This window comes from Rhineura floridana, chromosome 3 (assembly GCF_030035675.1).
Source record: "Rhineura floridana isolate rRhiFlo1 chromosome 3, rRhiFlo1.hap2, whole genome shotgun sequence".
Classification (NCBI taxonomy): domain Eukaryota; kingdom Metazoa; phylum Chordata; class Lepidosauria; order Squamata; family Rhineuridae; genus Rhineura; species Rhineura floridana.
Genome location: NC_084482.1, coordinates 98,185,530 through 98,210,013, shown reverse-complemented (window position 1 = coordinate 98,210,013; position 24,484 = coordinate 98,185,530). Strand labels below are relative to the sequence as shown.

The 24,484-nt window shown below is 40.9% G+C and overlaps 2 protein-coding genes across 5 annotated transcripts in view; one reads left to right on the top strand and one right to left on the bottom strand.

Annotated features, from left to right (window-relative positions):
* The first annotated feature begins 9,197 nt into the window (after window positions 1-9,197).
* RNF14 (ring finger protein 14) lies at window positions 9,198-23,694 on the top strand. The gene is made up of 8 exons (XM_061617008.1): window positions 9,198-9,325; window positions 11,197-11,359; window positions 13,531-13,682; window positions 15,149-15,661; window positions 17,055-17,283; window positions 19,102-19,274; window positions 21,355-21,485; window positions 22,935-23,694. The coding sequence occupies exons 2-8, from the start codon at window positions 11,206-11,208 to the stop codon at window positions 22,987-22,989; spliced, it is 1,407 nt and encodes a 468-aa protein (XP_061472992.1). The 5' UTR covers window positions 9,198-9,325; window positions 11,197-11,205; the 3' UTR covers window positions 22,990-23,694.
* The window catches only part of GNPDA1 (glucosamine-6-phosphate deaminase 1), a 33,682-nt gene continuing 32,882 nt past the window's right edge, over window positions 23,685-24,484 (bottom strand). For all 4 annotated transcript variants that reach the window (XM_061617012.1, XM_061617009.1, XM_061617010.1 and 1 more), the window contains one exon: window positions 23,685-24,216. In XM_061617012.1, the coding sequence (XP_061472996.1) occupies window positions 24,119-24,216 (98 nt within the window). In that variant the 3' untranslated portion in view covers window positions 23,685-24,118. The remainder of the gene's footprint in view (window positions 24,217-24,484) is intronic.

Genomic DNA, 24,484 nt, shown 5'->3' with positions numbered 1-24,484 from the left:
GAGTCCAATGCGAACCAGATTAATGAATGATGGTTTGTCCACAGTCTGAAGTGGTAATGTCTCCTCTACAATGAAATCAATGATTCTCCTGTCGAGATTGCTCTGGGTGACAGGCTCCCTGCCAGATCCCCACCTCTCAAGTGTTGTCTGCTGCTGCTTCAGCATTTTGGGAGGAGAGGTGTCATGCATTGGTTCAGGAAGGCCACGTCTCCTTGCCTTTATTGCTTCTTCAATTGCTCTCAGCTTCTCAGGGTGTGCCCTCTGAGGAAGAAGAACAAAGCATGAATCCAAGAAAAAATGGAAGAGGAACTTCACAATTTAAACATAAATAGACAATGGACACTCTTTGAGGACCAGCATGACAAAGGCTTACCTCAAAATGTTTCTTCACATTGGATGAGGAGGAAACAGCTGATCTCAGATTTTTGATCCTTGGAAGGCAGTAATTGCATCGTACAGCAACATTTTTCCCACTCTGGCTCACAAATGTGCAAGCTTTCTCAAAGCCAAACCATGGTACTTGCTGTTCTGCAGATGTGGCTATGGGCAACTGGCACTGCTTCATGCCCTCCTCCTCCTCATGCACAGGGCCTCCTTTCTGAACCTCACTTTCTAGTTTTGCCTCCTCAGGATCAACAAGCTGTGACTCAAGTGGCCGCACTAACTGACTGCTGCTCTCAGCAGCAAAACCTGCAACAGGCGTCTCTGTAATAAACAAGAGATAATGCTCCTATATGGGTGAACTTCAGCTGTGATGTGCCCCCATCTCTTCCCCATGCTGCAAGATCCCCCAGTCAGAGTGGAAGTAAGCAGGTCGATAGCACAATTAAAAGAGATCCTATTTGCATCATTTTTGCTCACTGAATAACCCTGCCTGGGCCAGTCTAACCTACTATCTCACAGGGTTGTTGTGAGAACAAAATGAGACTAGGGTTCAAATCCCCACATAGCCATGAAACTCACTGGGTGACCTTGGGCCAGTCACTGCCTCTCAGCCTCATGAAAACCATATTCATAGGGTCACCATAAGTTGGAATCAACTTGAAGGCGGTACATATATTTTTTATTTTGAATATGATGATTATGATAATAAATATGCAGCATTTCAAATTAATTCTGTATGAGAAGCATTCCATGCCAAGCTTGGAAAACCAAGGATGAGGTATAAAATGTAGACAAAAATACTTTTGACAAAATGCCATTTATCTTTTATATCTATATCTATAATTAGCAATACAGCTGAATGATATATGTAAAGTATTTTTTCCCTTTTCTTTTTTATTAATATTTTAGTACTACTGCTAAAGTTCTGATGAAAGAATAAAGCATTCATTAGCCAAATTCAAATGATTAGAACACATCACATAAATTCCATTGAAGTTGGAGTTTTTGCCATAGAAAATGAAAAAAAGATATAACCTATGATAGCCCAATAGACAATCAGAACTAATATAAAACCCTATTGCTTCTCATTTGCAAATCTTGCAAGATCTAAGATAACTCTAGATCATGTGAGTTCAGGTGATGCATGTTATGTACATTTGTATAGATATTAGCAGAGATTGTCAACAGTCTATCTCTCTCTGGGACTGGGAATCTCTCTCTTTCTCACAGAACATGAGTTTGAGAGCTGGGGGACTGAGAGGAGGAGCTGCAAGGACCCTACTTCTCACCTCATCTCTGCCAAGAACAAAAAAATCAGCCTTAAGCCATTTATTATATGCCTAATGATTTTTTATTTTTATTATTATTATTATTACTGAGACAGTTTTTGTCCCACATACAATTCAGTCTTGTGATTAAACAGGACAAAAATACAAATAAAAAGAAAGATGGAGTTCAAATAAATATACAATAGAAAGCTAGCCGGCATTTTAAAAGGCAGGAGTGCTCTGTCTGGATAAATACAGCACACATGCATGCATGGGAACAAGGGGGAGAGTTCAAAAAGGGGGGAAAGGAAGCGTAGAGCTTGGAAAAGTTACTTTTTTGAACTACAGCTCCCATCAGCCTAATCCAGTGGCCACGTTGCCTAGGGCTGATGGGAGTTGTAGTTCAAAAAAGTAACTTTTCCAAGCTCTAGGTTCCTACTCTGCTCTGAGTAGGCAGAAGGTGCCGCGGGGGGGGCACACACACACACACACACACACACAAATCATCGTCACTCACCTCCACAGCTCTTTGTCATTCTGCTGCTGCCTTCTCCTCCGTTGTTCTTGCCCTGGCTTTTTCCTCCGGCGTCCATTTTTTCCTCTCAGATGCTAGCAGGCCCTGCCTATTCACCTCTTCCCTCGTGCATCCTAACACAGATCACGAGGGAAGAGAGAGTCTGCGCAGAGGTCCAATCAGTGTGAGGCACATGTCTTGTGTTAACCAATCACAGCCAGGAGCTGTCTTCCCCTTGTTCCCGCCCCCAAGTAACGTGCAACCTAACGTGGAAACGTTAAAGTTGCAGCTGAAAAGTAGGGAAATTACTAGTCGTTCCATTACTTGCCAAATGTAATGGAATTACCCACTCGTTATTTAAAAATAATGAGTTACTTCCAAGCTCTGGTCCCAATAAGTATTTGATTTCACACTATGGTTGTAGATGATTTTTTCCTCTACATTTTAAGTGTGCCCTTCTTCCTTGGCGTGGTCATGGTTCTCAGTTGTTTTCATCCTGAGGGGCAAACAGGCTGAGAGATGGTGAGTAGCACATGGTCACCCAGTACACTTTATAGCTCATTTCCATTTTGAAAAATTAATTAAAATGATTTACATGCAGGCAAAGTTGATTAAGTAGATCAACACATTTAGAGCACATCCAACTCACACTTAAAGTGCATGATTTCCCCTAAAGAATCCTGGGAAGTGTAGTTTCCCCCTCACAGTTATAGTTCTCACCACCCTTAACAAACTAAAATTCCCATGGTTCTGTGGTGGGATTCATGTGCTTCAAAAGTGTGTTGAATGTGCTATAAATAAATGGTGTGGATCTGCCCTAGGTATGATGTGCATCCAAGAGTGAATTGCAAAGAACATTTTTAAAAGATACTTTTTTAAACGGGAAGGGTTGTAGCTCATCGGTAGGGCATATGCTTTCCATGCAAGGTCCAAAATTCAATTCCTGGAAAAAACTATTGCCTGGAATCCTGGAGAGCCAATGATAGTCCATGTCATGAGTACTGAGCTAGATGGTACGAAATGGCCTGAGTCAGTATAAGGCAGATTCCTTGGTTCCTAAAAGTGGGAAGAGACTCAAGGGCCACAGTGACTCCAACATTTATTTATTTTTATTTACAACATTTATATACCGCTTTATTGTAAAAAATGTCAAAGCAATTTACAGAAAGAATTAAAGCAATAAAATTATTGGCAAAAGCGTTAAGGACAGATACTTAAAAACATTCAAAATAATAAAACGAACAATGAGTTAAAAACAGATTTAAAAACACAATAGCTTCTACATGCCTGGAGAGGCTTGCCTCAAGAAAACTGATTTTAGCAGGTGCTGAAAAGAGGCGTCTGCCTAATGTCAATAGGCAAGGAGTTCCAAAGCATAGGTGCTGCCACACAAAAGGACCGATTTCTTACAAGAGCAGAACAAGTACTATGTGGCATCCATAACATGGAAAGCACACCTTGAACTTGGCCTGGTGGCAAATCAGCAACCAATGCAGATTTCAGAGCAGAGGTATAATGTGCTGATAGGATCTCACTCATGTCAGCAATTGTGCTGCAGCATTCTGCATTAACTGCAGTCCCCAGGTCAGGTTGTGCTGCATGGGGATTTCTGTGACGTTGGCTGACTGGCTGCTAGGATTTTTTTAGTTTGAGTTTTTGGTTATGAATCCTGACTGATTGTGAAATGTTGAGTTTTCTGCCTAACTTGTAGGAATCTTGTTGTGGTTGGTATGGTATTGTTGGGTGAGATCTCAATGCTGATCTCACTGTGCCACCTTCCCCAGGTAGGACACGAGCTGGAATTGAACCCTCAATCAGGTGAGGAAGGAAAACACATCCAAACAGACTTCCGGGAAGGGTGACTTAGCCTGTGCCTGCTTTTGAGACGGGCTCCTGCCTCAAAAGAAGCTTATTCAGATATATCAGTCAGTTTTTTCTTTTTTTTTTGACTGATTAAACTTCTCCCGGGTAGGGAGAAACGAAGAGATTAACCTCAAAGCCTATTTTTGTTGGGACGACCAGATCTCATTAATTTATGGGACGAGGTCCAGCCGACGAAGGTGGGACGGATTTTTAACAGCAAGCTCTATCTGATAAAGCGAACGTTCACCTTATCTTCTAAGAGAGAACGCATTAACAGGCAAGCACCCTTCTTTCTATATTTTTCTTTTACTTGACTTAAATTGTTGCTGTTTAAAAGAGATTTGCCAGATTGATCAGTTTTTGACATCTCACTGGGGAGCCATAACTTCTCTCTGCTACGCACTAATTAATAGCTTATCTCTGTTTTTGTTGCAAAAAGCTGTCCTGGATTTGCATTCTAAAGATATACACAGAAGAGGGATTTCTATTCCAGATTTTTATTTTGAAAAATATTATACTGTTTTGAGACTACTCTCTTTTTGGTCTATTTTATTTTGACGAATCTGTTTCTTGACGATTGCCATTAATTGTTTCGATCCTGGGAACTGCATTTTGTTTACTTAACTATTGGAGAGATAAGGCTGTCTGCTCTGTTTATACTGTGATGTCACCAAGTTTGGAGTATTAACCCAATTGTTGCTGAAATAAGAAGTGGTTTTCCTATATTTTTCTTTTAAAATGGCAATTAAGAAAGTGGCTGAAAATCTGGAAATAACTATGTTTCAGAAAATAATGGATGAGATTGAGATAATGAAAATTGAATTGAGTAAAATGAAGCAGGAGATTAAAGATATAAGGGTCCCTGTGAGAGAGGTGACCCTGGAAGGGGTCCCTGTGAGAGAGGAGACCCCGGAGATTGGAACAGGGGTCCCTGTGAGAGAGGAGACCCTGGAGACTGGAATAGGGGTCCCTGTGAGAGAGGAGATCCCGGAGATTGGAACCAACGTGGAACAGGAACAAGATTTGGAGTCTATGGACTTTAGAAATAAAATCTATTGTTTGGAACTCAATGTTATCTCTGAAGAAATGAATGAAGATTCTAGAGATAAAGTTATCAATGGCATGGATAATCTTCTGGACTGGAATGATGTGATGGAGCCCAATATAGAGAAAATCTATGGAATTATCTGCAGCCATGTGACAATGGAAAAACTTTTAAGAGATGACCCAGTGTATTTTGAAAAAAAGAACAGAGATATGATTTTACAGCAGTATTTCAGCAACCTATTCAGAATGGATGGCAAGAAAATATTTGGGATAGAGGTAATCCCCATCAGACTCTTACTATATGACTATGGCTTTGACAGCAAGATTATTATGGAATACTGATAATGGAAGATTGGATATTGAAATTACTGGACTTAACAAGACTACTGAAGATGGAAGATGGAAAATGGAACTAATAGAGATAATAGAACAATGGCTACTGAAATTATTGAACCTAACAGATTCTGATGTGATGGATTAATTGAAATGTTTATTTTGACTATGGTTATGACAATAAGATTATCATAATTAGTAATGAGATGGATTAATCGATATGCTTATCTGGAAAAAAAAATTGATAGATATATTTCTTAAAGAATTGAAACCTCTCTTTGACTTTTTGTGGAAAGAATAAAGTAATGTTTATGAGATTTGATGATTAAGTAAGATAACTACTGGAGGAAAGTGATTTTATAATATGACTTAAGAGACAGGATTGTTATATATTATAGACTTATAACTGATTTGATCTTTGACAAATGGGAAGTCAATATTTTACTCTTTATTTTTTATTTTTGTTTTTTTTTTTTCTTTTTTTCTTTTTGTTTAACTATTTTTGATTTTGTTTTTTGTCTTTGAATGTTTTATGATTTTGTCTTGTATGTTTTATGAAAATCTGAATAAAAATTATTGAAAAAAAAAAAAAAAAAAAGAAAACACATCCAAACAGAATAGAACTTTGATCAAAGGGTCTAACTGCCCCAAAGAAGCTCTCAGTCCAACCGAGAGTGCAACCTTGGTCAGAAAGACAACTTTATTCAGGAAGCAGCAACTTTATAGATCAACATGGCATGGCAAGCAGTAAACATTGCAAAAGACAGAGTCATCAAACAAGGATGTAAACAGACGTAATATAGGGAACATATGTAATATGTGCTGATAGGATCTCACTCATGTCAGCAATTGTGCTGCAGCATTCTGCATTAACTGCAGTCCCCAGATCAGGTTGTGCTGCATGGGGATTTCTGTGACCTTGGCTGACTGGCTGCTAGGATTTTTTTAGTGGGTTTTTGGTTATGAATCCTGACTGGTTGTGGGATGCTGAGTTTTCTGCCTTACTCATAGGAATCTTGTTGTGGTTGGTATGGTATTACATTTAGGAAAGTGTTACTGCCTTTTGTGTTGTTGTTTTCCTATTTGCATTTCACTTATCTTTAACCTCATTCCGTTAGAAGGAACAACAGCATATGCAAGATAATTAACTTCTATTAGTGATAAGAGCAAGAATTTATAATTATTATTTTAATTAAAACAAGAGGCTTATCAGTACTTTGAAGAGGACCAGATATTTATTTTCTTTCTGAGCCCAGGACTGAGTCTTTCATGATGCCCGGGGGGGGGGGGAGCAGGAGAGTAGTCGATAAGACAGACATCCTGGCATTCGTAATCTAATTAGCAAGGTATGTGCGGGTTGTTTCACACTTCCAGGCCCAGTGGAACCAGTGTAGATGTGGTTGACCAAAGGGAGAAGACATTTTGTGTTAAGCAAAGCTCTGCTTTTATAAAACCTAAGAAACTTATGGATACTTTGAATGTCTGAGTGCCTGCACCAGTGGAATACTGGAGGAACTTGTAAAACTTGCTGCAACAGTATTTAGAACTGAACATGTGGTGTGAGACTCCTTTTCTGACATTTTGGCTTCTTGTTTTTCTCCACCCACCACATCTCTGAAATATATTGTATATGTAATGGTTAACCGTACTGCTACCCTGACTTATGTTTGTTGCTATTTTCTGTTTTTATTATGTTTTTATATTGATTGTGTATTTTTATTGTTTTTATTATATTTGTAAGCTGTGCTGAGGTCTGTTTTTAACAGCAGAAGGGCAGGATATAAATCCTCTTAATCAATCAATAAATATTCCATAGTGTTGGAAACTAGTCTAGGCATTTAAGGCTGAAAATGTTGCTTTTAAAAAAAAGATTTCTCACATCTTTCCCAAGTTTTTCTAGGCACAAAAATAAAACAACTGGACAATCCAAATATTAATATGCAAATAATATGCATAATATGCAAATTAGCCTGCCCAGATTTGTGGGACTGGAATATGGCAACCCTAGAATCTAGCAGGTTAGAAAACTGCACATGCCCACTTGATCAACACATGCAGCTCCACCCCTTACCCATACACTTTCTGGTTGTGTCAGCAAGGAGAAGCAGCTTTCATCTCAGTTGCCTGTTTCTCAGGATATGTGTCTTAAGTGGTGAATGCAATGGGAGGGTCTTCCTGTCATCATGGAGGATGGAATAAAAGGGTTTGATTCCACTAAACACTCCCTCCCCTGAACAGATACAAGATATAAAAGAAAACCTCTCTGTAGAAAAGGCAGTGATACTAGCATTTGCATTTTTCAGCCCTGTACCCACCTTGTTAAATGGTGCTTACTCCTAAGTAAAGTTGCATTGGAATGCAGCCTCACTCACCCTGTTGCCTGACAGAGCCTCAGAACTTGAATACAAGGCAGAGGTGGAGTCTGAGCCCAAGCACACAAGAACACTTCTTTGAACCCAGTTTTTCCTGTGATAGCACATCTGTTTCACAGAAGGCAAACTCTATTTCTCTCCTCCTTCTGCCAGGGGACTTGCCCCTCCAATCTCTCTTTCTCCCCAATTCACCAGCCATTCATAACCTGGTAGCAGCACCAATAGTGCTGCTTAGTGGACCTACAAACAGCAAGTGTATTGCTGATCACCCCAGAGGTTCCTGGGTCATCCTGTGTTATCTCCCATTTCCCAACAAAAGGAGAGGCAGCAACATGTATGGCTGGTGAATTTGGTAGGTCTGCCTCACTGGGAAGTCGCCGTTCTGGGCTGTTTTACTTAAAAGCGTATTATAGCCTGGAACGGGTTTTCGAACGTGGTTTGCGTGGAGGTTTAGCGGCTTACTGCATGAATCCCATGTAGTCATGTGGGACTGGTTAATTTCAGAGGTGTGACTCGCTGGGAAGTCGCTGTTCCGGGCTGTTTCATTCTGTTCCGGAGGGCATTTTGATTGTTAAAGGGTTAATAAAATCCTATTGGAATGGTTTTTGTTCCTAAATGTTGTTCTCAAGTGTCTCTAACACATCCCAGTGTTTTTGGCATCAATTTCTTTTATGAAGGGCCCGTTTCGGACTGTTCCGTTCCGTCTTTTATACCGTCCCGTCCAGATTTCAACATATTTTATGCTAACTTTAACCTGTGTGTGTAAGTGTGCGGACAGTAATATTTGCCAATGTCATACTTTGGAGTAGACCTATTCGGTATACCTAGAATAGTCCTATTCAATTTAAGGGACCCAATGTAGTAGCTCATAAATTATGTCAACTCATTTTGATGGGACTAAGTGGGGCTAACGACGAATACAACTGTAAAAATAATAATAGCATAGGCTGCAATCCTAACCCATTTACCTGAAAGCAAGCTACTGTGAACTCGGTAGGGTAGACGCTGTTACGAATGGACCGTCACACAAACTCTTTAAAGGCATTAACAACTGCCTCCCATGTATAGTTTGTTGGCAAAATACAACGGCACAGATCCAGCTCTCCATATTTATTTATTATTTGATTTATATCCCGCCCTTCCTCTCAGCAGGAGCCCATACTGCATCATATTCACGTGTTATCAAGATGCAGCATGCAGGACAGTAGCACAAATTAGACAGAACACACAGATATTAAAAGAAAACTCATTTCAGCAATGGTGTTCGTTTGTTAACAACGCTCGAAATCAACACACGTTCATGTTCGAAATTGCCAATGCGCACACAAATTTTCATTGCGGTGGAGGGGAAGGGAAAACGCCTTTCCAAACCGAGCACGCCATCGTCTTCCACGTGGGTACGACGAATAAAACGGAGCTCCCAAGTCAAACCGGAAGCTAAGCAGTGCATATGACTCTCGCAGGCTTATAGCCTACCTCTCGGCTCTCTCCCTGCCGGTCTAGGAGCCGAGTCCGGAAGCTAAAGGCGCGGGGTCCTTTGGTTGGTAAGTGACGGGCGGAGAGTTGGGGTGCGTGACTGGGAAGCCGGGGTTTGCTCTTAGTGGTGACTGGGGCTTATGGAAAGGCTGGAGTCGGCGGAAGGGGAGCCCTATCCTGGGGAGGGGAGTATGGATTAGTAGTAGAAGAGGCATGTTAGTGTGGATTAAAAAATTGGCCATGTATCTCTAGGGTCTGCTAGCCTGCTGCTGGAGATCAGGAGACCACTGTACCTAAGGCTGTCCGACAGCAGCCCCCAGAAGTGCCTCCCATACTACCAGGGCCAGTAGGTTCAGAGTTCGAGCCTTCATGGGCACCTTCCCCCGAGAAACCAAATGCCTCCCCGATTCTAGCAGCACAGGGCACACCAGGTGGGTGGCTATGGAATGGAGGAGTGCACGTCTTCAGGCCAGAGGGTTGGCCCTTTACGAATCTGAAGTCTCCACAAAGAGTCTAGAAGAAGAAATCTGGAGAAAAGGCTTAAAAGATCTCAGGCTCCATTGGAGCAAATTGCTCACTCAGGACTATGCATGGTTCTGCGCCTTCTGACCTTGTGGCCTTATCTGTGGAATCTGGCATCACACCAAAATACAGTACATTCCCGTAATGATACATCATGGTTTATCCTTATGACCTAATGAGGCCCCTACTTTGGAAGTTCTGCTTGTGTTTTTAAATATGCAACCATCATTGTATAAATGAATTGTGATCTCAGTTCTCGGAGTGCCAGTCCTTATGCTGAAATCTTTAGATAAAAAAAGTGGAAAAATCCCCCCACCAAATGGGAAGGGCCATAGCTCAGTAGTAAAGCATTTACTTTGCATGCAGAAGGTTCAATCCTTGGTATCCAAGAAGGGCTGGGAATCTTTTCTGACTGAAACACTGGAGATGTTGCCAGCCAGTACAGACAGCACTCAGGTAGATGGACCAATGATCATAATCTGACTTAGTATCAGATGGCTTCTTACGTATGTTTCTAACAGTTCATTGAGATCTGAGCATGTTCTATGGCCACAGATTGCTGGCTTTATTTTTTTGGTGAAGGGGAATGGAAAACCAGATGGGAGTGGGGAAATAATGCAGTATCTATCCTGGAGGAGGACATGGGAGGCTAGTCTTATATAATGAGAGCTCTATAAGATTTATTCTTAGCATCAAGTGTATACACTCCTCTGGATTGCAGTTCTGATGTGTTTTCATTGTTGGTGTCCTTTTTGTGGTATGGTATGTGTGAAATGTAGTTTTCTAGGCACCAGCAACTAAGAGCATTCGAGCAATCCTTACACATTATAGTTCAGAATCTAATTATGTTGGATTAGACTTTTGTGAGAGCATTACGGAATATGAGTGTGACAAACACTTATTCTATATCTTGACTACGTATTTTGCCTGTGTGTAATAATATAAATCCTATAGTGAACTATCCTGGAGACCTGTGAAAGAACTGTTGCTGTTGTATAACTAAGATTACACACTGCATGACTATGGATAGGTTATAAGAAAAATACTATGACCTGTGGATGATCTGTATATATTGTAGACCCTTTCCTTGAGTGTAGTCACATTAAAATAAGTGAAGTTTTATGTGGCTGACTATTTTCCTTAGTGCAGGGGTGGGGAACCTTTGGCCCACAGGACAATCTTGGTCCAGTTTGGACAGTTGTGAGACTTTTAAAAAAACCTCATCCACCTATCATCAGGTGACCAACTCAACGGGGATGAGGGTTCTATCATGTGATGGGAAGGTTCGATGGGCACTGTTGATTCCTGCTTGGTCCTATCTCTCCCCTTCCCCCCGCTCCACATGATTTGAATCAATGATGTAATAGACAATTCTTGTTATAGTAGTCTGCTTAATTTATGTATTCATTATTCACAGGAACTTTAAATGTCTTCAGAAGACAAAGAAGCTCAGGAAGATGAGCTACTTGCTTTGGCAAGTATTTATGATGAAGATGGATTCAAGAGAGCACAGTCTGTACAGGGAGGAGAAACTAGAATTTTTGTGGACCTGCCACAAAACTTCACCATATTTGTGAGTGGTGAGTACATGTCCTCTGGATACTTATCTTCTTGAAGTTTATTGTGGTATTACCATGTGTGCCAAGTGTTCATGTGTGATTCTTCCCCAAGTTGTAGGGACTGATTCACATGGTGGCCTGATGTGTACATTCTTCATATAGTATCATGCAGAACCAAGCCTTGGGCTTACCTACTCTGCCCACCCCTGCTCTTGAGAATATGTGGTGTGATTAGGTGGCTATGCCACATCTATTGATAGATCATGTGGATGTGGGGCATGATTGTGTGATACAGGCTGGATCACACAACACATTGTTTGAATAGATTGTGTGAGGGCACATGTTACATGTTGGACCATAGTGTGAACCAGCCCCAAAACATTTAGTTAATTGTGAATCCTGTAAGGAGTAGGTGGATTAAATGTTTTATCAACGAAGTTGTTCTGATTATGTGAGATACTGGCCTGCTTGTATTGCATATAATTGCAGAGATCAGTCTACAAAATAAAGTGACCTTAGCAGAGTGATATTATCTAGTTTTTTGCCTGAATATGGTTGCACTGGTGTGATGCCAGCACAAAGTTGTTGCATTGGCGCAGTGTCATGTTTCATCCTGCCTGTTTCTTTAGCATGGCAACTTACAGGATTAATTCTTACTTACACCTAAAGAATTGAAGTTAATACTAAAAAACAAACTTGTGCTTTTACATTAATTTGTGTAATATCTTTAATGTGAGATTCTTGGAAGAGTTCTTGAAATATTAATTAGCAAAAGGCGAACTGTTTGTTGAAAAACTCCTCTCTAAAATTGCTTATGGTTGATTATTATAAGTTATGCTTATGTTTATAAACTGCTGCCACCAACAAAATAATACTTTCTGTGCTGTACTCAGGTTGTGAACTCGATAACCTTCCCCCCCCCCCGTTTCTTTCATTTGAAAGGATTTTTTTACTGAGCAAAAGAGGAGGAAGGACATATTTTATAATAAAATAAAGAAGGGAGACACTATAATTTTTAAGTTTTCAATTAGTTTCTTTTGTAAGCTTTGTGGATTCCAGATACGAGGTTGGTATCATGTTGTTCCCTTCAGAAATATTGACTGCATGCATTTATTTAGTTTGAAATCCTGTGCACAACTAAATTGTCCCACTGATGGTGGGTTTTAGCACCTAACTATGTACAAACTGGCACCCTTATTAGTTACCTAGGCTGAATTTGGCTGTCTGGTTTTTCTGTTTCGTTCACTAGTGATTAAACAATTCCTTCTGGAGAATTCAGAGAAAAGAATGGTCTCTTTCTTGAAGCCAGGCATAATCATCGTGGTGCCCTCCACATGTTGTGGACTACAACTCCCATCAGCCCCAGCCACAATGGCAGTCGTCGGGGATGATGTAGTACACAACACCTACAGGGTACCATGTTGGCTAATCCCATTCTAAGCATTGCAGCAGGAGAATTAAGAGGCTTTAATATTATTGTTTAGGGATGGAGAATGGAGATCCAGATCCAGATGTGGCAAACCCATCACCTGACACCATTTGACATCAGGAGATTGAAAGTTCAGGCTGAGGCTTCCAAGGCATCGAATTCAAAAAACATCAACTTTGGGCTGCACAGGAAGAATCAGACATGTACTTAGCGCCTGATTCTTCCTTGAACTTTCCTGCGCTTTAAGTCATATAACGTCAGGCATGGGAAAGACAGGTGTGGTTTGGTCAAAATGACCTGGTAAGCAGAGGTTCATCACTGCTGATTTAGAGCCATGTTGTTTAGCTAAGGCCTGGTTCTGGTGTCACATCAGAAACAAGCTGCAGGCTTGCATCCTCAGGCAAGTCATCATTACTACTAACCTCAGCTTGCCTCCAAACCACTATTGGAATCCAGATATTAAAGTGGGTATTTGATTCTGGTTTGGGGATAAAACATGGTTAGTAAAAACCCTGGTTTGCTTGATATCACAGCAAGCAATGGCTACTGTGAACCAAGAAATGGAGGAGGGAATTAGCACGTATGTTGGAAGGAAGAACTATGTAAGTTGTACTCCGCTCAGTTGTGTCTGTATGAATGAGTTTTATAATAGAAATATTTCAAATGAAAGAAAACTTTATGAAATCATATTAAACAATCCAGTTAGGTAGCATAATTGTAGAGCTGCATCTTCCTTATGCTGTTAGATTTATTTTGTTTTCAGGCAACCTGACAGCGAATCACCAGAACGGCAAGTTTGAATGCACAGTTTGTTTTTTACCTCCGATTGTGCTGAATTTTGAATTCCCAGCAGACTACCCATCAACCTCCCCACCTGTGTTCACTCTCAGTAGCAAGTGGCTTTCCCAGGCACAGGTTTGGCATAAACCTTTAATAATTCATGTAGTTCACCAGAATGGTAAAATATGTTTTTAATGGTTAATATTGTCATTGGTTGTTACTTTGGAAGCAGCTAACAAAACTACTTGCAAGAAGCTTAATAATTAAAAATCAGATTCAGCTAGGGAGAATAATGTCTTGAAACATCTTAGATGTATCTTTATCTGTATTGTACCTAAAGTCAAATGGTATGACTTTAAAACATTTTAATTGGTCTTAAATCTGCTCTGAATCCTCACATCCAGGTAACTTCATCATGATTAGCATTGCTTATCCTTTTGAAAAATCAAACTAAATTCTTTTTTTGTTTGTATTTTGTGTATGTCCATCCATAATGTTGTGCAGCTAAGATATTGTTGTGTGATATGGGACATACAGTATGAAAGCTGAGCATGGTGAGCAACTGTGCTCTCCTAAAAATGGTGTGAGTACAGCACAATGCCCAATATCCTAGCCTGATTTTATGAACCTTCTACTCATCTAAACTCATTTTGTGCACCTTGTTTAGTACCAAGTAAATAATAATACCATCAATCTGAAAATTGGATTATCCAAATGTTTCCAATTTTGGGGTCCTAAACCATCCAAAAACGTCAACATTTGGCTTCAGTAATACTGAAAATGCTTCATGAAAGAGACAGGTTGAGCCTGTTGTCTTGCATTAAATAAACATATTTTTCAAAATATTAAGATACTTCACATAACTCCTGTTCCTCAGTGGCTTTCTTTCAGATACTTAGCTGGTTACAGAAGAGTGAAGAGGAGTATGTATATTTGGGTTTGTTTTGTTTTATCTTGGGAAGATGAGTGAGTGATAGTCAATGCAAGTCAAGCTCAGAGTAGACATTGAAATCAAGTCCATTGATTTTAGTGGGTCTGCTCTGTATATGACTTAGTTGGATGTCACCTAGCATGCCCTAAGTTATTGCAGAAACAGTAGATGTGGAGGACAGGTTGCCAGATGAAATACCTTTCTTGTTTACTAAAAGCCTGGCCCAAATTCTCTCTGATCTTTAAGCTTTTTTATTTTAAAAAGTATATTTAGTTGCTCCTAGGATTGCACATATTTTACATTCCATGTCCTGATTGCTTTCATGAAGATATTTAAATTCATATTATCTCTAATTAGCTATATTATTAAGGCTATAGCTATAAGCATACTTGCTAGGAGACAAGTTCTATTCAACAGAATAGGATTTTGGTCTTGAGTAAAAAAATTATTTGTTTTCAGCATCAGACTGAAAAAGAGCAATCATGCATACAAGTGACAAGTTCTATTGAAATAAGTGGGACAATTCTAACGAAACACATTCAGAATTGGGGTATAAGCATTTGTTCTATTTCTTTTGAGAGATCTGATGCTTTCTTAAAAGATGAAATATGATATAAATTGTCTCAAAGTGTAGATGTTCTCCCATCACTGTTGTTTGTTTCTCTTCTAGCTCTCTGCACTTTGTAAACACTTAGACAACTTATGGGAAGAAACCAGAGGCTGTGTGGTCTTGTTTGCCTGGATGCAGTTTCTCAAGGAAGAAACACTTGCATATTTGAACATCACTTCCCCATATGAGCCAAAGATATGTGAACAAGGAAAAGAGCAAAATAGGAAAAGCAAAGAGGATGTTTTCTACAGTATGGGAGGTGCAGCAGCAGCGCAGGAAGAAGCCCTTGATGCAAGAGCTGTGCAGGATGTTGAGTCTCTGTCTAGCCTGATTAAGGAAATTCTGGACTTTGATCAGGCTGAAAGACAAAAGTGCTTCAACAGTAAAATGTTCATGTGTAACATCTGCTTTTCTGAAAAGCTGGGAAGTGAATGCATGTACTTTATGAGCTGCAGGCATGTATACTGCAAGGCTTGCTTAAAGGACTATTTTGAAATTCAAATCAAAGATGGTCAGGTCCACTCCCTGAATTGTCCAGAACCAAAGTGTCCTTCTGTTGCTACTCCTGGGCAGGTAACAACAATCATTTCATGGGCAGTCTACTAAATACGGAGTTCATTTATTTGTTTTTTAAATGCAGCACCATTCTGAGCCCAAAGATAGATAGAAGTTACCTTAAGAGAACAGCCTAGGCTTCAAAGATGGCCATTTCATTTGCAAAAGAATTGTGGCTATTAAGCACAAAGCAGCAGTTTTGTGAAATAATTTTGCACTTGGTCTAAGCACAAACTGGTTTTTTGTAATTAATTACTAGGTAAATAGGTAACCATTGCAGCGTGCAGTAATTTGGAATGGACGTGCTACCTGGAGCCTTATGTGAATCTTTGATATTGTCTGGAATTTGACTTGGCCAGGCCCTTGGATATCTTGAGCACATGTAAAAATATGCAGCTATGGGCACTGATGGCTTTCTCTTATGGCCCAAGTAGCAAATTCCAGCAACTGAGAGCAAATGCTATTACCTGAAGTTTCTGTGAGATGACATTAGGTCTAACTATAGTGCAACTGATTAATATCTTAGCACTGTGTGACTTTCTGAATGTTTCTCTTAAGAGAGTATAGACTAAACCTTGCTAGGACAAATGGCTAGGCTTCCTCATTTTCTGATGCTCAAAATTCACCAACACTATGAATTGTATTCAGTGTTAATCATACTCAGAGTAGATCCATTGAAATTAATTGTCAGCTCTTCACTGAGACAGCAGTGTCGGTGGGGGTGCAGGCAGGGCTGGAGATTCCTTGGTAATTGCCAGGCCGTAAGTCCTCAGCCGGCAGCTTGGCTATAAATCTGCCAGGCTAACAAGGAGGAAGCGAGATAAGGGCAGAGGCCGTTCGAAGCTTACGTGCCAAGCCAGAACTCCAGAAGAGACGTCAGTGAAGGTCCGGGTCTAGTTTGCCGAGAGATCAGTCCAAGTCAAGGTTCAGGGGATAGGAAGACACACAGTGGTCACGCCTGACGTTGTAGTCAGCAACAAGCTGAAGCCAAGGTTTGACTTTTAAGGGGCAGGTTTGTCAGCAGGTGTGATCCCTCAGCGTTTTGGCCTGAAGTGGACAGGCCTGCCCCTCTTCTGCCTGACCTTCTGTTGTCGACCTTCTGTTGTCTGCGTTCTGCAAGTGAGGGGGGAGTATCCTGTTCACTGTCTGCGTCTGGCTGAAGGGCTTCAGCTGTGCCTGGGGTGCTCTGCAGCTGAGGGGGAGAAGGAGCTGGGTTCTCAGGAGTTTCCTCCATTTCTCCTTCTGGGTCTGCTGCCGTTACTCCCGAGTCATCCTCATCTGATGAGTCCTCTGACGGGGCCATGACAGTAATAGACATGGCAAACTTAGGTCCATTAATTTCAGTGGGTCTACTCTGAGTAAAACTTAGTTAGCTACAATCCTACATTTTATTGATCACTTTTGTTCCTAGGTAAAAGAGCTGGTGGAAGAGCAACTCTTTGCACGTTATGACCGCCTGCTGCTTCAGTCAAGCTTGGATTTGATGGCAGATGTGGTATATTGCCCACGCCCATGTTGCCAAACACCTGTAATGCAGGAACCATGTTGCACTATGGGCATCTGTTCCAGGTGCAGATATGCTTTCTGTACACTGTGTAAGATGACTTACCATGGTGTCTCCCCATGTAAAGTCACTGCAGGTGAGTTGAACACAAGAAAAATGCTTTTTTTAAAACTATGTTCAGCTAATAAATACGTCTATTGTACTTTTCCTTTTGAAGTAGGCGGGCGCCTTTTCAGTGATGATATCGCAGGAAAATATAAGTGGAATTCTTTGAAGGATATAGTTTATTCTGTGGCCTTCCTCCTCTTTTTCTCTATCATCTTAAAAACATAGTAGGAATGAGGAACCTACATCCTCTCGGCCAGACTCGGCCCACTAAGGATCCCAGTTTAGCCTGTGAGGCTGTTTCCCCCCAAAGCATGCGCATCTGCCCACATTAACATCATATGTGATGTCAAGTGTGGGGCAGGCACTGGTGTGACTTTAAAGGAACAATTGGGAGCTTAAAGTGCAACCCTGCTCCTTCTGCTCAGTCTCTGAGTGGCCTTCGGTTCCATTAACCATGGGATCCTTCTGGACCAACTCTGCAGAATGGGTATCAGTGGCATTGTGTGTGTTTGCTGTTTGTTTATTTATTTATTTGCTCTATATCCCATCTTTCAAGGAGTTCAAGGTGGTCTACATGGTTCCCTCTCTATTTTATCCTCACAACAACCCTGTAAGGTAGGTTAGGCTGAGACACTATGACTAGCCCAAGGTGTTTTGTGGTCGTTCGGTTCTTAATTCCAGGGTCATGACCAGACAGTATCATTGGGAATGTGCTTTTAGGCCTCCTGGTGTTGACACTGTGGTGTGCCTCAGCGCACTGTTCTGTCCCCAATGCTATTCAACATCTTATATGAAGCCATTGAGAGCAGTCATAAGGAGTTTAGGAGCAAGGTGTCATCAATACATTGATGATATCCAACTCTATTTCTCTATTATAGGAGAGGCTGTGCAAGCCCTGGACTGGTGGTGGTTGGATGGAGGTTTAAGAGCAGTGTGTGGCTGTTAGTAAAAGGACTTTCAAACAACCCTGCACTACTCTTTCAAGTCCCAACAACCAGGGCTTACGTTATAGTGACATCAGATGATTGACAGGTGAGTGGCCCACCTCTGTTCAGGAAGATAAAGATCTGGCCTGCCACCCAGAAAAGGTTCCTCACCTGTGATATGGAGGGGGAGAGGTTTGGCATAATGAAGCAGATAGCTCTGAGATTGGGTATAAGAAGTCATTTTCTATTATGTAACCCAAGAGCCACATTCCAGTGGTGGGTGGAGCCAGGGGCAAAAGAGGGTGGAGCAACAAATACATTCTTTACCTTTGTGCAATGGGCTAGTTTCTACGCACCTCTCTCTATCCTCTACCCAGGCCAGCAAGAAATACTAGCAGAGTTCAACAAAGTCATATTCCAGCTAGGTAAAACACGTGGAGCAGTTTTCAATACTGGTTTGACTCAGAGTAAACCCATTAAAGTTAATAGACCCGACTGACTTAGGGTCATTAATTTCAATGGGTCTGTTTTGAGTCGGGCTTAGTTGAATGCAACCATTGGGGTGCGAAGCCAAGCAGGTGAGGGGTGTGACCTGGGGAGAGGGCCTAGGGCCGATGCAGAGGCCTGGAAAGCCGCATTCCACCCCCAGGGGTAAGATGTCCCATCCCTGAGGTAAACACTTAATTACCTACAGCGATATTTTTTGAAATTCAATTAATTTCCAGGGGGAGAAAAATGGAAAATTTCCCATGCCATAAACGTTGTTTCATAACTCCTGTTGATTGTTCTGTGTGGGATACGCACACAAAACTTACCTGGTAACGGCATCTGTTTTGTTTGAGAAGTGGATTTAGGGATGTTTGTGTAACTTGGTTTTGCAAGTCTTAACGAGCTCGTCTTTGTTCCGTGATTTCCCGTAGAGAAGTTAACAGATTTGCGCAATGAGTACCTTGAAGCAGATGAAGCCACAAAAAAGTTTTTAGAGCAACGCTATGGGAAAAGGGTGATTCAAAAGGCGCTGGAGGAGATGGAGAGTAAAGAATGGCTGGAAAAGAATTCCAAACCATGTCCGTACTGTGCAACTCTTATAGAGGTGAGATAATCAAAGATATTTGTTTTGAGGATTCTTAGGATACTAATACAGATCCTTATGGGCAAAGAACTTAGAACTTTGGTTCTTCTTTCCTTTATTTTTAGTGCCTATGCACAGTCCCTTTTTTGGGTACAGTAGGGGCCCACTCATACGGCGGGTTACGTTCCAGACCCCCGCCTAAAAGTGAAACCCACAGAAAAGCGGAACTCATTCAATAGAATGGTGCCCAATGCCCGAAAAACGCCATAAAAGCAGAATAAGCGCCATATGAGTGGGCCTTACTCATCGAAAGTCGCGTATTAGCGGAACGCCGCAAAGCAAGTGGCGGAAAAGCGGGGCCCTACTGTAATGGCCTCAGTTAAGTCAGACTTGCCTAGAAAAAAATGCTGTTGGCTGTCAAAAACTCTGACCTGTCTTAGTAAATTGGGGTTTGCAGGTTTTAAGGGGCATGGTGCACCCTGGAAAGCAGAAAGCTGGGTGGGGACTTTCTCTTCTTTTGGCATTTAGACATGTCTGCTTCTGATTAGTCTAACAAAAAGTAAAAACTGTTTTGAATTTAACTTTTTTCCTTTAATCTTTTTTTAAAAATCTGATATATTCCTTTTTCTTTTTAATTCAAGGCATTTTAAAAATATTTTCTTGTCGTTTTTTTATACATAACCCCTACCTTCTCCTAGTGTTATCACGTAGCTCAGTTCAATTCTCTGTTCATGCCACAAAACTGTGTAATTTGGCTGCGCTCTGAGCCATAACGAGAGCCAGTGTGGTGTAGTGGTTAAGGTGTTAGACTACAACCTGGGAGACCAGGGTTTGAATCCCCACACAGCCATGAAGCTCACTGGGTGACCTTGGGCCAGTCACTGCCTCTCAGAGGAAGGCAATGGTAAACCCCCTCTGAATACCGCTTACCATGAAAACCCTATTCACAGGGTCGCCATAAGTCGGAATTGACTTGAAGGCAGCACATTTACATTTTACTAAGCCATAACAGAGTTCTAAATGGTGGACAGGGAAAGTCCTACCATGTGTGAGCCAGCAATAATGTCAGCACATGCCAGACACAAGCAAGAGGTTGTACTCTGACCCAATTAATTCTAGAATCCATTATCACAACTAATGTGAGCAACACCTTTAATTCTGCAAATAATCCCCAATTGGGAATATGAGTCAGACAAATGGTGCATCTAGCTCAGCATCGTCTATACTCATTGTCAGTGGCTCTCCACATTTTCAGATAGGGGACATTCCTAGTCCTTTCTGGGTATGCTATGCTAAGGACTGAACCTAGGACCTTCTGCCATTGACCTATGGACCTTCAGATCCAAGAATCATGCGTTAAGAGTGGCTGGAATAGGCTACTGCCCATCTTCATAGCAAAAAAATCTATTGCTAAGGAGGCAATTCCTCAGTTTGAGCCTTAACATCATTATTGCCTTCTAGAAATTTTGAACTGAAGCAGAAGTCTTGTGTCACCTTAAAGACTAAGGGTTGGATCCAGACTTAGGCTGCAATCCAGTACACACTTACCTGGGAGTAAGTCCCTTTGAACCCAATGGAGCTTGCTTCTGAGTAGACATTATTGGATTGCAGGCTTAGTCATACTTGGAGTAAACGCATTGAAGTCAATGGAACTTAACATAGTTATGACTAATTTGGATTTCATTTATTTCAGTGGGTCTATTCTAAGCAGGGCTGAGTCTGGATCCAGCCTTAACAAATTTAAATTGTATAACCATAGAATAGAGTCCACTTCATCAGATGTGTTAAGTGTTTTTGTACGTTGGCAAATATGCACACACACATTTGGGATGGGATGAATTGTAAGCCATTTGTCATTTTCCTCCAATAGACTAACATAGCTATCCCTCTGAAAAAGGTATTTAAACTGAAACCCTCACCCATGTGTGATTTTGTGTGTGCAGGGCAATTCTTTTTTCTAGAGTGCAATTAGCTAATGTAAATTTAAAAATGCAGATTTAAACACAAATGGCTGATGTTGACTATAGCCATTCTCTTGCAAAAGACATAATTGATTTTTGAAGTTGTTTGTCTTTGTGTCTTTCTTTCTTTCCATTGTCAGAAGTTAGATGGCTGTAACAAGATGACATGCACTGCTTGCAAGCAGTACTTCTGTTGGCTTTGTATGGGTTCTCTGTCAAGGGCAAATCCATATGGACACTTCCATGATCCAGCCTCTCCTTGTTTTAACCAGTATGTACCCTTCTAAAACTTTGAAACTGAAAAGTTACTCCAACTGCATATTGGGGCTATTTATTTGGATCTACAGGGTCTGAAACTTAGAAGAATTTCAGCACAAATTCTCTATTCAGCCTTTAGTAAAGGATAATCAAAACACAACCACATATTGGAGTTAACTATTGAAATTCAACAAAATAGTGGGTAAATAAATTAGCAGCCGATTACATTTCAAAAGCTTGAAATAAATTTAAGTAGTTGCTTTTAAAATTGGAGGGAGAAATCCAATGTTGTGTCAGTAGATGCAATTTGACTTCTTCCTCTCCCTCTCTTCCCCCTTGCACCGCCTGCACTGCACCATACCTCCAAGTGCTCCAACTATCTGAGATAAGGCAGGTAGCAACCAGAAAGAGTTTTCTCAGAGGTGGTGCATTCTGTCCCCAAAGAGGCCCTCTTGCCACTTATATTAGTGTATTTGCCTGGTGCTGAAAGGATAACAATATAAGTGGCAAGAAGGCCTCTTTAGGGACAGAATTATATAACCAGGTACCATATCATCACTGATAAAACTCTTTCTGGTTGTTGCCTGCCTTATCTCAGATGGTTGGGGCACTTAGAGGGAAGCTTTTAAATAAGTGTCAATATTTTTTTTTTCTCGTAACACAGTCTTACATTTTGTCTATTTGTATCTTTTTTTGTCTACTTTGGAAGCTTTTCAACCTGGGGTGCAAGAGAGCAACATAAAATGAAATTCTAAATGGTTAACAACCCTTCAGCAATTGGCCTGTAGATCAGGGATGGGAACCTGAGGCCCTTCAGATGTGGTTGGACTCCAGCTTCCATCAGTGCCAGCCAGAATGGTCAGTCGTAAGGGGCGATGAGAATTGTAGGCTAAAAAAAGCACAGCTGGAGGGCTCCCCACACCTGCCCTAGATAGTTAAACATTACTCTGTTCATAGTATAATTAAATGTCCTAGCTCTACAGCTTCTCGGGATTTTTTGAGTACGGTATGGAACAGGTTCATGATGTGGATTGTAATGTTATTCTACTGGTCTCATAAGCAGCATTGTGAACAGCAACTTTATTCAACCAGCAGAGTCAAGTAGTAAAGCTTTTCCTTGGCTGTGCATTAGTGGGAATTGCATATTTGGATGCTCCTTCATGTAAGCTCCATCCCATCTATTGTAAAGTGGAATGCTAGGGAGAGGGGTTCTAAGCAAGCCTTTTCCCTGAATTACACTTTTTTAGCAACCAGAATGTACATAAATCACGTAACTCCGCTGCCTCGCATCTTACAATCAGAAGATGTGCTTTTCCAGTTAAGTCTACTTATTGACTTCAGTACAAAGAAAGGGCCAGTAGAAATGAATGGGTAAGCTAAACCTGAAAGTGCATAACTTGTTACATATTGGTCCATCAGGATGATCTAGCTCAAAACTCAAACTCGTTTTCTTATGTTTCAGGCTGTTTCTAGGTATGGAAAATGATGACTTAGGGGCTGCGGTCTTCTGGGACTAGTCCTTACCCAGTTTCAAGAGTGAAAGAAATTGAACAAAAGTGAAGCTGTGCCATGCATGCTCTGTTCAAGATTGTTTTGAAATACTGGCACACAAGAGTATACAGAAGCACTACAAGATGCTTATAGGACTTCTTTTGTTTGTTGCCATTAGAAGCCTTTAAACCAGGGGTGGGGAGCCTTTTTCTAGCTTGTGGTTGCCCACCTGCCAATCACCTGATGTTGTTATCGCATCAAATGTGGTGCAGGAGGGTGTGTCTTAGGGGAAATGGCCTCATGGGCCAGGGATATCCCATTCCTGCTTGTAATTCATGGATCTCAGATCCTTTCTTTTTAATTTTCAAATCCTCAAAACACTGAAAAAAACCATTGTGCCCTCTAACTGTTTGGGTTACAGCTAGAGAAGACTGCTTCAGGTAGCAACAGTAAGGACAGAGTCCAAGAACAGGATGGTTCCAGCAAGTGCAATGTTTTGGTACCAATGAGGACTTCAAAACATGGATATACAGAAGTGGAGGAATGATGTGTTCATTTTGTATGTTGGACATACAGGATTATGAAAACTTCTGACATTTTTGTGTCCTGTGAATGATTTATAATTTTTGTTTTTTCTGATTTTCCTCATTCCCCTTACAGTCACACCCCCAGAAAGCTTCAATCCATCTCTCCTACTCTTACAGAATAAATACAACTTGAATGTTTTGGAACACATGTATGCCTTTTAATGTAAAAAAAATTAGTAGCAAAAACTTCACATTTTGCACCTTCCTTTCTCGGTTACTGACCATCTTTTTGTGATCTAACTCGATAATATATGTTCGGAATTCCTTCTTGATAATCCATAGACCTTGGTCTATCACAAACCATGATCTGTCAAGAGCAGACGACCTCTTGTTTTCTCATTTAGTCTTATTTTCTTAAAATAGTGGTAAACTGACATTGGTTAGCTTTGCTGTTGGAGAAAGCATGATGTGGCTACATCCACTGCAACGACCTCACCACTGAAAAAAAGATATTTTCCAATAATGTGTTTTGCTGTAAAAGTGTCCCAAGATGCCAGGGCAGGATGCTCTCCACCAGCTCCATGTGATGTTAAGGACTGCTTAGCTAGTTGCTCTGAATTGTAAGAGGCTAGTCACTATACGGCTTCTTGGACTGGCTTTTTTCTGCTCCCATTTCTTTTATACTGTAGAGTGGATCCACAAGTTTGTTGTGAACAAGCATCAAACCTGATTAAGTGAGGCAAAACAACAGCCATTTAGTTCTAGTATAAATGTCATCAAAATTGTGAATAAAATGAATTGAAACTTCTTAATCCTTGCTTCCCTAAAAAGATAATTAGAATGTCTGTGTAGGATCAAACAGGAGAACCCCTTATTAAGGCACTTAGCAGACCCATCACTTATTTCAAAAGATTAGTTAGTCCAGTTAAGAGAAATGATTTAGTATATATCAGGCTGGAATCAGCTGTGTGACTGCTTCCTCCCCGTGCCACTG

Coding starts and splice junctions, on each gene's coding strand:
- RNF14 (XM_061617008.1), top strand. CDS start 11,206: ATGTCTTCAGAAGACAAAGAAGCTCAGGAAGATGAGCTACTTGCTTTG. Junction 13,683..15,148: donor AGTGGCTTTCCCAGGCACAG/GTTTGGCATAAA, acceptor TTTCTCTTCTAG/CTCTCTGCACTTTGTAAACA. Junction 21,486..22,934: donor GCCTCTCCTTGTTTTAACCA/GTATGTACCCTT, acceptor CTTATGTTTCAG/GCTGTTTCTAGGTATGGAAA.